Source organism: Pleuronectes platessa, chromosome 13 (assembly GCF_947347685.1).
Source record: "Pleuronectes platessa chromosome 13, fPlePla1.1, whole genome shotgun sequence".
Taxonomy (NCBI): domain Eukaryota; kingdom Metazoa; phylum Chordata; class Actinopteri; order Pleuronectiformes; family Pleuronectidae; genus Pleuronectes; species Pleuronectes platessa.
In genome coordinates, this window is record NC_070638.1 from 3,149,556 (window position 1) to 3,162,688 (window position 13,133).

The 13,133-nt window shown below is 43.7% G+C and overlaps 1 protein-coding gene across 2 annotated transcripts in view; it reads left to right on the top strand.

Annotated features, from left to right (window-relative positions):
• Positions 1 to 13,133, top strand: part of lig1 (ligase I, DNA, ATP-dependent) — a 43,176-nt gene that overhangs the window by 20,128 nt on the left and 9,915 nt on the right. For both annotated transcript variants that reach the window (XM_053438563.1, XM_053438562.1), the window contains 6 exons: positions 1,365 to 1,460; positions 5,781 to 5,891; positions 7,418 to 7,489; positions 9,042 to 9,186; positions 9,781 to 9,863; positions 10,510 to 10,662. In XM_053438563.1, coding sequence (XP_053294538.1) covers positions 1,365 to 1,460; positions 5,781 to 5,891; positions 7,418 to 7,489; positions 9,042 to 9,186; positions 9,781 to 9,863; positions 10,510 to 10,662 — 660 coding nt within the window. The remainder of the gene's footprint in view (positions 1 to 1,364; positions 1,461 to 5,780; positions 5,892 to 7,417; positions 7,490 to 9,041; positions 9,187 to 9,780; positions 9,864 to 10,509; positions 10,663 to 13,133) is intronic.

The following is a 13,133-nucleotide window of genomic DNA, read 5'->3' on the forward strand; positions in this document are numbered from 1 at the left end:
CCCCATCTGTGGCATTTGATGAATCAAAAATATCTGTGTGTATTCATGCAGTGTGCCCTGTCTAATCAGACAAGGAACATATTGTGTGTGTGTATGTATTTAAGTTTACTATCATTATTTATCACCTATTGATCAGGCTGAAAAAAAGCTGGAACTGGAAATGAGCCAGAGTCGTTATAAAGGTACAACTTAAAATACAATGAGGCTATTTAGGGACCTAATGAGAAAATGTGTGTTTAAGACTGTACACTATATTACAGAAAAGCCTATAAATACATATTGTTACTACCCTTGTGTCAAGTCCTCTGATGGAGACGTGTAGAGGCAGAGAAGACATGATCTGAGCGGAGTGGAGGACTGGAGGTCTGGAGGATCACTGTGTTTTGTGTTCTGTGCTGGGAGTTGCCTCCCTTGTCCTCGGCTGTGGGATAAGGTGCCTTGAATCCGCCACCATTCAAAAGGAGATGATAATAATCCTGCCATGATGTCTTCTAGTCACCTAGACTTGTTATCTGAGGAGGCTGGAGGTTAGGAGGCAGAGCGGGTCGTCCACTGAACAGATCCCTGACTCCAGTCTTCATTCTGAAGGGTCTTTGGCCAGATACTGAACCTCTGCCCGTGCTGTGCTGACTGTGTGTGAATGATGTGTGAGTGGGTGAATGACTCAGTGGTCAAGAGAATGGAAACGCACCCGTTCACTGTGAATACCATTTCTCCCACAGACTGAAATGATCCTGTTGCACAAGTAAGAACAACCGAAGCTCATCGAGTTGATTATTTCATTCACAACAGATCAATTAGAAGTTCAGTCATCTTTTATTAAACATCTCTGCAGAGGATTCAATATTGAGATTCATATATTTCAACTCAACTGGATATATTTTTTTTATTTCAATTTGGTTTTACCAGACCTTACAGTATATCACTTTAGAGCTTCGATTTGGATATGGAAAAATAGTCGATAAGCCTGAGGAACATCCACAAAGGAGGAATCCCTGCAGCACAGACAGACATGCAACAGATACAGATTCAAACTCTATCTCCTGGAAGCATCTGTGGGTTCATTTCCAATCCTCGGCATCACAGCGTTTCAGGACATGATGGACCGGGAGAGGTCTTGTGGAGTCTGTGCCTTCACCTGCACCAGGATGAGTTATATCATATCAATCAGGTGGTTTTAAACGGTGGTTTGACGATGATGGAAACTGGCGCTCAAGACCACATTAGTTTCCCAGTCTGGAATATCTATGAATTCCACAGAAATCGAATCATTCCTCAAACGTCCAATCGATCAGGTAAACACTGACCCGTTTTAAATCTTTCTTCTTATTTTATTTATCATCTTGCATTATTTATTTCCCCAGATTCACATTCTGGAGAGCGGCGAGGTGAAGGTGTTCAGCCGCAGCCAGGAAGACAACACCAGCAAATACCCTGATATCATCTCTCGCATTCCCAAGGTAAGAACAGTTGAACACACAGCGCGCCGCGGCTCAGCCCCCGGGAGGCAGGCGAGTCGATGTGAGGCCTGATTGTCAACTGATGGCTTTTACAGTGTGCCAGTAACAACTGCACACGTTTATCTCGCTCACTCAGTCTTTTCATTCTGCCATTTCCCCCCCCCGTAACCCACCTCTCATCTGTCTGCTCTCCGTGTGCTCCGGCTCCTGCTCTCAGCCTCCCCCCCATTTGAAAGCCATTTGCTTTTTCCTCTTGTCCCCTCTTCAGCCGCCAGGGACCAACAGGAGTCATTCAGTGGTTTCTTTTTCTTAAGTTCACTCAGGATGGACATTTTGAATCAACAAGTTGTTTCATTTAAAGCTGCGGGTGAGCGAGGATCTGATAGGAGCTGATCACCGGTACCTGAAGCCCTGGCACCTGGCCTGGAGTTATCCAAGCACGCTCTCTTCCATCTCCACCCGCTGAGTGTTCTTCTGCTTTAGTGCAGAGCAGCAGTCACTAATAGAGCTGTATCAGTTCAGCTCTCTCTCCTCTCTCTCACCCTCGCTCATCCACGGTGGCTGTTTACAAAGACTTTGTCCAATACACAACCGTCAACGATCAATAATATTAAAGGGAAATTCCCGCCTGGTTTTGTACTAATCAGGACAAGTTAGTGAATTAAATAAACACTCGGATCAGTCAAGCAACGTTAGTAATGGGTCCCTCAGCTGGAATTCATGAAAAGACGTGATTTATTGTTAATAAAAGAAACAACAGAGTGGGCTTCTCCTGCACTGGTGTTTTTTAGTCTGTTTCAAACACAAGAAAATTAATTTGTTTCTCCAAACAACTGACGTCTTGCATTTTATTTTGAAGTAAAGGTTTGACAAAATGGCTACAGCAGAGTTTTGAAGAAACCAGTCTCTTATAATGATTTTAAAAGTTCCATTTTGTAGAATGCATTTATATTTTGGGGGATCAAACCTTTCACATATAAATATTTGATACATCCCATTATTGCATGATGGTATTTCCTGATTTAAGCGGCATTGCAAATATCAACAATCAAATATTGAATTAAGAATATAATATATATCATATTCTTCTGAGTAGAGCTGCTTCTAGACATCCACCGAAGTCTGGATATTCTCCTGAAATGTTGATCCTGATATGCTCCAGACATTCTACAGAGTTTTGGAGCATATGTGAGAATACAGCAAGTCAAAATTAATTCACAGCAAGTGAGTGGGCGCGTTGATGAAGTTTCAAACATGCGACGGATGCAAAGCTGGAAGAAAAAACCCACAAAAGGAATGCAAATATCTCAGCATGACAAACAGGAGCCATGCATACATACATAGAGATGGTAGAGATTTAGGTGCCGACACCAATACACAGAATTTCCGGAGTGGAATTTATATTCATGTGCTTCCCCCTGAGTGATCTCCCCCGATGCCTCCATGTGCCTGAATGTTCTGGACATTTCCCTGTTGTTGTTGTGAAGACTGGTTTTACATGGCTGTGGGCAGTAGGGATCCAATCTCCTCTCAAACCAAAGTCGTGTCCTGAGTTAAACCGGCGAAACATTAGAGAAGAGAAGTCGTGACTAAAGAGATGTTTCTGTTTCTAAAAGTCTCTGAGTTCTTCTGTGACTTGTGGGTTCAGCTGAACTTCTTTGTTCCTGTTCTTTCTCTCAGAGATCAGGCTTATTTTTAGTGTTTACTCATCACTTGCACAGCTCTGTTGGTTTTTACTGCTGCTGCTGCTGCTGCTACACATTAAAACCTTTCCACTGAAGAAGCGCCCCGGTGGCCTTGGCACTGAGCATGAACTGCTATATACCTTTGGCTGTGCCTTCGTTTCCTGTCATCTCTCCGCTGTTAACTCAGCAGTAAAAGCCCTGAAATGACTCAAATATCATTTTAAAAGCAACAACAGCAAACCAGCAGGATCTTATCGACAGGCAGTGGGCACCATTGTGTGGAGAACATGTGGAACTATGAGGCACCATTTGTTTCAGATGGGAGGAAAAGTAAAAAGAGCAGCAGACATAGGCTGACGTCCTTTGAAACAACTTTTTCTGAACTATTCTTGTGAGCCTCTGTGAGAAAACAGCAAGAGTTTATCTGGAATAGATGTAGAAGATGCTGATGAAGATTTGAGAGTAGAATTCACATGTCATGTCCTGCGTCCTTCACATTCGACCCAGAGGTCACCGCTCACCTGAGCATTTTCCTCTCGTGAAAACCTCTTTCCCATCGCCCTTGCTGTCCAGTGGAAAACCAGTAGCTCCGTGCCAGCATGACTTGAATGGATGGTGGTTTTCTCGGGGCTCAGCTCAGGAAGAGTTTTCTCTACCGGCTCCACCTTTTCGTTTCTCATCATTTCACGTCACCCTCACGTTTCTCCCTCTCACTGACTCTCACCTGGCTCCCTTTTCTCTTCATATCTCTAAAAGCTTCATGGTTCTTTGTCCCTCGCTCTCACCTCATTGCTTCATCTGTCCACTTGTCTCTTTCTCTCATGTCGCCGCGTCTAATCATCCCTCTTTTCTTCTTCATTACATCTCGATGATACCTGGTCGTTCCTTCACTGCTCGCTGCCAGTGTCTCACCTGGACTTCTCTTCTCACTCTGGTCCTATTCATTCTCTCTCTCTCCCTCTCATCTCTTTCCAGCGCTGTGATACAGCCTGTCTGCAGGTTCACCCTCTCGGTCTGTGTCTGTGCCTCTCGTACCCTTCCCCTCTCACTCCCAACTCTCCCACATATTCGTTCTTTTTGTTTTTGCTTTCATCCCTCTTTTTAAAAACGTATTATTTCACTCTTTCCCTGCTGTCTTCGGTCTCAGGCTCCTCTCCCTTCAGGTCATTCCCTCTCTCATTTGCTGTCTCTTACCTTTCTCTCTTCCATTAACTCGGCCTTAACTCTAAGCTTTTGGATGGATAAAAACAAACAGAGAGAGAAGTTTGTGGCTAAATTGCTTGTTGTTATAAAGATGGAGCATTTTATCCTGTCTTTATGTAATTCACCATTCTCAATTTAGTAGATTTAATTTACTTGTGTTGTGAAAGTAGCCGGCGTCAGTTGTTTAAATCTCAGATATTGATTTATCACATTAATGTGGCAGAGTATCGATTAGAGATATTGCTTAAATTACAATATGCATCCAGTGTCTGACATCATGTTGTCATGGCAGTGTCTTAACATCCACACACATTCTTATAAACACAATAAACGCACAATGGCAGTGAAACGCCAATGGCAGTGTGAGTTTCACTTCACACTAACACACACTGGCTCCACAGAGGAGCTGGACTGATTAGATTTTACAGCACCTTGCTGCATTATTTTGCATATTAATGAAGGAAAACTAATTTTCCTGAGCTGTCATAGCCCCGTATTGCTTTAAATTATGAATTAATAGTAATATATTAACACATTAATATTAATTCCGATGCGTTAATTTGTAAATAATGCATTGCTTAGCCTAATGACCTGATGAGGATAACTGGTAATGTTTTATATATCAGAACATTTCCAAACAACCTCTTCCCTCTAATGCGTTTCCTCCTCTGAGCTCTGATTGGATTTGTCTGATCAGGTTTCAGATTTCACTCTCTGATTGTGGATCAGCTGGTAAATTCACACATTTAAAGAATCCCAGTGGCTCCCGAATGACCAGGAAATAAGAGATTAAGACCCACACTCAGGATTTGGTGGCTTAAATAATTAGCAGCCACTCTTGGTCAATGTAATCTGCCCGTGAGCATGAGCTGGGCGTGCTATTTCTCCTGCTCAGGGAAACATCAGCTGCCAAAGCATTTTCCTTAAAGCTGAATTAAGAAAGAAACACAAACTGCAGAACACATCTAGGAATGGATTTGGCTTTTGGCACAGTGTGGGCATCCGACCAAACGAGGGGGTGGGTTTCACAGTTTGGCAACTGGTCGAGCGGGAGAGACGGCTGCAAACAGACACGGCTACTCGGGAGTAGGGATGAATTTAAGGGAGATGATAGTGTGTTGACTTCCAGAGCATTTAATTGAGGCTCAGCTGCAGGTCCTGGAACAGCCTGAACACGTCTATACGCCTTTTATATTAAAACATCCAAGTTTAGCCTCGATCTGAGTTTGAATCTAAGTTTGTCCGACAGTTTCATTTAAGTAAATCCAACCGTCTTCTGTTTGCTAGAGCAGGTGTTGCTTATACACAGATGGGTAAATAACATCATCTGGCTTTTTCAATCATGAAACGCTCCCGGTCTCTCTCATCTATCGCCGAGTTTAATCCGTCTTTGTGATTCCTCTTCACTGTCTCTTGACTGTGTCCTCTGCAGATGAAGAAGGACTCCGTGGTGTCCTGCGTCCTGGACTCGGAGGCCGTCGCCTGGGACCGAGAGAAGAAGCAGATCCAGCCCTTCCAGGTCCTCACCACCCGTAAGAGAAAGGTAAGATGTGGAGAGGGATGAAATGGAGAAAGGTATGAAATGTTCATGAAGGTGCAGCAGACAGAGGAGATTGGTTAGGATGAGACAGGACAGTGAGGGAGCGGAGGGGAGTGTGTGATTGCAAATGTCATGTTTTTTTCTAGTTTTGATCAAAAATAATAACCTCGTCCCTCCACACCAATCACACCGGGGGTGAAGCTGCCCCGTTTACCCCGTCTTCTGCATGCACCATGACACCCCGAGCAAATTAGAACAGAAGAAACCAGAGTGCAAATATGGAGCCCATGATGAGGAGAGGGGGAGAAACTGATTATCCTGATGATTTCTATTTTGCTGGATACTGTTACAGCCTCTATGAAATCATGATTAGTTATAATGACAGTTTGATGCACAAACTGATTGTGCTGCCCTGCCGGCAATCTACGTAACAGCATCTCCACTGTTTCCTCCGCCACGAGCGTTCCTGTTGAAATGAAACATTTTCAGTTGAGGAGATGGAACCAGATATTGACTAATTAAACACTGTTAATGAGCGGGGGGGGGGGGGGGGAGAAGAAGTAATGAGGAGGGCAGCGATAAATCAAGGGACAAATCTCTCAAATTTGGAGACTGCTGTGGATTTTATTGTAATTGCTGCCTGATCAGTTTCCTTCACCACTGGTCACAGACGTTTTGAAATGTTAGATTGTACGAGGACGACACCACGCTATTCCCTTTGTGACGTCAAACCAAATCTAACTATAACTCGAGAGGAGATTTATGCATCAAAATGTGTTTCACCACATATAAATAGTGCTTGTATAGAAAGGGTTGTGTTCCACTGTTTCCTGGTGTGTTGTTGTTTATTGTTAAAGTGTAAAGGGAGCGCAGGTCAGCAGGAGAGTGGACGAGGAAACTCAGAGAGACTCTGACACGATACAAACCAGCCGCTGCTTCTGCTCTGATCCTGAAGCAGCAGCACTAATAATTTATCATCGTCTGAGGGTCCTGAAAACACTGAATTCACACTTTTTGTTGTTCACGTTACTGAATTCTCTTCTCTTATCTCTGCTTCACTCTCAGTTTGAGTGAGTGGTCGCCGTCTTCTGCCCTTAAGATGTGTTACCACCATGTTTAGATCAGGATAACTTCAAGTTGTAATGACGCCATTTGATTTAGGAGGAAGAGGTTGACATACAAACGGTAATTTGACCAACAAATAGTCAACACAACTCTGTCCTAGGAATTCGATAGGACTTCAGTGCAGAAATCATGAAGTTTAACATCAGGGCTGTGGTGGAAATCTTGTATTCAGTCGAAGCAGAGATTGTAGAGACTGAGAGGAACGAAGAAGAAGAGCGGGGGGGGGGGCAGCCTTTCAAAACGAACGGGATGGAAATCAAGGAGCTCTTTGTAACAAGTACCAAGGTTAGATGTAGTGATTTGTGAATAAGATGCGTCAATTTGCATATTTTTGTCAAGGGAGAAAACATTAAAATGCATATGTGTGTTGATGTGTGTTGTTGTGTGTTGATGCTTCCCTGCAGGACGTGGATGCCTCGGAGATCAAAGTGCAGGTGTGCGTGTACGCCTTCGACCTCCTCTATCTCAACGGCGAGGTAAGACCCGGTGATGACGAGGAACATATTACCCAGAGATCTCTCCCTGCACGTCTGTTGTCATTTTAAACTGCTGTGTGTGTGTGTGTGTGTGTGTGTGCGTGTTTATTGTTTGTGAGTGCGCTTGCATACTCATCGCCCCGCCGAGATGCCAACAACTTCCCTGAATGCCAATGATGGTGCTACTGGAGGCCCTAATGAGATAATGATTGTAACGCTCATTGTAATTCCAGCGGAGTGTGTCTGAGTGTGTGTGTGTGTGTGTGTGTCTGTCTAAGACGCTCTCCGAGTCTGTGTTTGACAGAGAAAGCAGTGCATTTCTTTAAGTGTGTGTGTGTGTCTGTGTGTGTCGGTCTTGGTTTGGTAATTGTGCGAGATCGAGTCTTTATGTCTTCATCCAGATAATGCAGCATTTTTAAGCAAACGTTGAACAGCGAAGGAAATCTGAATAAGCCGATGTCTCCATCAGTTTGTTCGATTTCCCCAAGTGGACGACAACGAAATGACGTAATTAAAAGAGCAGCAGTGACTGTTGAGCTTCTCCGTTTATTGCTGCCTCCAACCCTAATATGCCGATTATGTAAATTCTATGAATTAATTTGTCTCCATAAGAAAACATGCTGTGTGTCTTACTCTTTTTTATTTACTAGCTCGTGTCCTTCGTTTGTTTACTTCTCTTTGCCCACAAATTGGGAAATGTTCAATTCCCAGTGCACTGTGGTGCCTGTCACTGGGAGCTCACTGGGAGTGTCCTGAGGGAGTTACTTCATGCTGTCTCCTCTAAATTCCTCCAACCGACCAGCAGGGGCAGCAGTGGCACCACGTAGGACCACAAGGTCATGTCCTTGGACCCTTTTCTTCTTTTTTTTTTTTTACGTTTTATGACATGAGAAGAAATTTTACTGCTAAAATTACATTAAAATAACAACATGATAATAAAGGCAGCTGTATGACATGACGATATGGCTCGGGAGGTAAAGCGGGTTGTCTTCTCATCAGAGGTTATTTAAAGGTTAGTGGGTTCGATCCCCCGGCTCCTCCAGTCACTGGGTAAGACTGAAAATCTCCTTCTTTACTGGGAGAATCTGCATCTTTCCCCTTTAGTGCTTCCAGATTGATCATTTCTCTGTTCAGGTCCTTTTCTACCACAACTAAGTGTTGAAAGATTTAAAGTTGGTGGTTTTGTGGCAGTTTAATTCATATATTATTTTGGATTAATGCCTCAAGAACAATAGTAGGTGATTGGGAACAGGCTCATAGTGAGCAACTGAGGCTGTGTGTGTGTCTGTTTGTGCGCTGCAGGTTTGAGACTGTAATTGTGTGTGTACGTGTGGGTGTTTGCATGTGTGTCCAAACCGTCATGACTGCATCTGAGTTTATGTTTGTGTGGGTAGCTAGTTGAGATGGCATTTCATCCTTGTCATTGAAATGCTTCAAGCTACGAAGAGGAAATGGTTGTAATAATACAGTTTCTTTCTTTTTTTCCCATTTGTAATAATGCATGTGTGCTTTATTTATGTGTGTGTCTCTGTGTGTGTGTGTGTGTGTGCAGTCCCTGGTGCGACAGCCGTTGTGTCGGCGTCGGGCTCTGCTGAAGGAAAGCTTCTCCGAGGTGGAGGGAGAGTTTGTGTTCGCCCGATCCATCGACTCCGACAACACCGACGCCATCGCAGAGTTCCTGGAGCAGTCTGTTCGAGGTGTGTGTTCCTGTGTGCGAGTCGGTGACAGACTCGCACTTGTTTTCCTTCCCGCTGTCTTTTTGTGTCTTGAACTTTGTGTATCCGTTCTAACTGTGCTCTTGTTTCCTCGCCTGCTGTCCCTGTGCAACTTGAAGGTTTTTGTGTGTGGGTGTGTTGCTGGAGTTTCATTTCATTTGTGCCTTCACGTGTAAATTGTGCGAGGGTCGTGTGTGTGTGTGTGTGTGTGTGTGTGTTGGTTGTGTACTCCTGCTGCTGCCTCTTTGTCAAGCCAGGATGTTGGTTAGAATTTCTGTTTGCATGAGTGTGTATGTGTCTGCAACAGAGATGGAGCCTGTGAGTTGTGTAATTGAGTTTTCTTGCTTTGTGTTTCCAACTCTGTATATGAGAGAGAACACAGAAATGCGTATCCCAGTGTGTATTGTGTGTATGTGAGTCACACGGTTGTGTCCTGCCCTTCTTTGTGTGTAGCAGAAGCACACAAAGACCTTTTCGTGTATCTGAGGGATAATCTGTTCATTTCCTTTCTGCACGAGTCACATCGTGTTTTGTGTTTATTAATGCGTGTGTGTGTCTTTGTGTGTGTGTGTGTAGATTCCTGTGAGGGCCTCATGGTGAAGACTCTGAAGAAGGATGCCACCTATGAAATTGCCAAGCGCTCTCATAATTGGCTCAAGGTGTGTGTGTGTGTGTTGTGTTACTTGTGGGAGTCAGCACTGTAAAAACACTAGTAACCCTTAATGCACAAACATGGCAACACTTTGTTTAGGACACAAAAACATTAAAGTGTAAAGTGACTATAAAGTCCTTCATTTATTTAAGCTTTCCTGTTCATGTTTATTGGAAAAATACAAACAACAGAATCTTTCTTTTCTTTTTTAAAGGCCAAAATAAAGTGGCAGATTTTAGCAGAAGAAATTAATCTTCATCCAACTGAACAGAATGAAAGAAACTGAAAGAACAACGAGTCCTCGTTAAAGACAAAGAACTTTTTTTTAAGAGGGACATTTCTCACATTGATTAAAAAATCTCCACTTGGGACATTTTCATCCAACCTGTCCTCCGATTTCTGGAGGACAAGACCATTTTAAAATCTATTAGCTGTTTAGAACTCGGACACGTCCCCCACATTATTAATAAATTACGTATAATTGAGCCCTCGGGCTTTTGATTCATGCAAAGAAAACTGATTCCCTGGTTCGGACTCGGAACTGATGTGGTGTTAATACCGAGATGCATTTTTCAACTAAATGTCTCGTATGATATATTGTGAAATCCTTAATCATGACTCTGACTCTTTAATGCTGCTCCCCCCCCCCCCAGCTGAAGAAGGACTACCTGGAGGGGGTGGGCGACACGGTGGACCTGTGTGTGATCGGGGCCTACATGGGGAAAGGCAAGAGGGCGGGCTCCTACGGGGGCTTCCTGCTGGCGTGCTACGACGAGGAGAACGAGGAGTTCCAGTCCGTGTGCAAGGTGTGTGTCTCTGTGTGTCTCTGTGTGTGTCTGTGTGTGTCTGTGCACGCTACACTTCTACCAACTCTCTAAAACTCACTTAAAGTTCTCCACACGTCTTCAGGTTTGTTTATTCCTCCTGGGGGTTTATCTCATGAGTTGCATTGCAAAATTCACATTATACAATCTGTGAAATAATAGAAACCAATCAACTTTTTTTAAAGAGCACATCCGTTACGGAAATATAAAAAACATTATCAAATGCCTTCTTCAACTTTTGCAAAAAAAAAATAGCTTCACACTGAGACCCACACGTTTGTGTTTGTGCCGATCATCAAGGTAAAGTTATTATTTCTACTTTTCCGACTTCTTCTCCGAGCGAGGTTTTGAAGTTGTGTCTTAAATCCTTTACAGTCGTTCCACCTGGAAGAACCCAGAACAATATTTACTTTTCCATTTTAATTTGAAACGTGCAAAGCTTTAATTTAACTTCGGATAAAGATGTTCTTTTGACCCAGCAAACAAAGAAGAAAATATAAATTTTCACACTCAAAGTTTACTGTTCTTAGTTTACTAGCAGATCTACAATGCATATAAAAAAATAAAAAACATTTTAAACGTCCAGCGTCTCATTGGTCATGTCACATCTAAACCACGATAATAGGATTAACTGCAATAAACTGGATTAGCTTTAGTCGCTGTATCAAACAAACTGGCAACCGTGTGTATTTGTATGTGTTGCCGCACCTCGAGCCATTTGTTTGTCAACTTGTTTGTTTCTCTTCTGTGCGATGTTGTATTTCAGATCTGTAGCATTAAGGTGCTAAGCAGCGTACGGGGAGTGTGAGTGTTTCCTGTTTACGGCTGTTTGTTGCGTGTGTGTGTGCGCTTCGGGGTGTTTTTATGTTGATGCAGCTCAGTGTATTTTGGATGCGATTGTTGTTTTTTGTGTGTGTGTGTGTGTGTGCCACCCCCCCCTAAAATTGGAGTTGGAGGTAAATCTGTGTGTCTGTGTGTGTGTGAGTGTGAAAGCATGACAGGGTGCATTTCAGGATAAGTGCTAAACATATATTGGAGCATGCGTGACCACTCGAGTGTGCGTCTGTGATAATGACAGCGTGAACTTCACCACCGAGCGTAAATCCAGTTTCCTCTCAGTCCTGCTAAAACCCTCCACCCCCAGTTTTCTCCTCCCATAACTTTTATGTCTTTATCCATGAAAAAAGGGTTTTAGTGAAGCAGTGAGTGCTTCTCTTTTTTCCTCCTCCTCCTCCTCCTCCTCCTCCTCCCAGCACCACCTTCTTCACCCTCACACGCTTCCTCACATTCACACCTGGGAGCTCACTGGCACAACCTCGGACGCTGAGCAGCTCCACCGCGGCTGACGGAGGTTAAAGCACCCGTGAGATTACCGCGTTTGCATTCCTGGCAGCTCTAGTGGTTTTTTCTCCTGTTCACACTTGCTTCCTCCATAAATAAAAATCTCGGTGTAAAATGTTTTCACACGCGGAAAAATAACCGTCCTGGTTCGGTGAGGGGCGGCTCGATGGGAGTTAGAGCTGCACAACAGAAGACTGCACCTTGTGTTGAAGGATACCAGGAAAGAATAACCCCACGTCTTTTGTCTGCTATTGATTTTCATATTAATCTTTCTCTGCCTGTATCGCTGCGAGCTCCGGAGTGTGAGACTCCATCAGTTCTCAGATGATTCTCGTGAATGAAGCATCTTTGGGACGGATCTGACGAAATCCTTCAAATTTGACACAAAACACTTTCCAGCCCATTATTGTTGGGACCATATTTCCTGCAAACTTCACTGGCTGGTGGAGGCGTATAACTGCGAGGTGGTAAATCTAGTGTCATAATCCTGGGCATAAAACTTTATGGATATTACAGACAATGTCATTTGTTTCCTGCTCCCTTAATGACAATCAAAACGGAGCAGGGGACAGACACTGGGAAGGAGAGTGTAGCTGTCATTGTCTCGACCGTTAGAGACTTACTGTGTGTTTTCTTTTTTCAGAAACAGTTTTAATGCAGGCAATATTAAGAGATGAGTGTATTTACATCACCATTTTCTAGTCTTATCGGCCACTCAAAGCTTTTCTGAGTGTTCATAAGCTGCCTCCATTCATATCACCTTCTCTATCACACAACACACGTCAGTAGAGGGTTCAGTCTCTCACCCAAGGACTGAAATCGAACCACTGACCTTCAGGTGAGTGAATGACCTGCTCTCACTGAGCCAGGATGTGGAGCAGCAATCCTCTCAGATTTAAAGAGCTACTGGTATCCACCCAGTGGCTGCTCTTGTCTCTGTTGACACAGGATGCTTCCAGGGGCAGTGAGTGGAGGTCACCTGTGATGTAGCAGCACTCAGAGCCCAACTCACCATCCCTGTAGTTATGAATGTAAAGTATGGAGTAATGGAGTAAAGCAGAAAATAGGCTGTGATGGTATTTAAGGGCGTAAAGTGCGGGTGTTAAACAAAC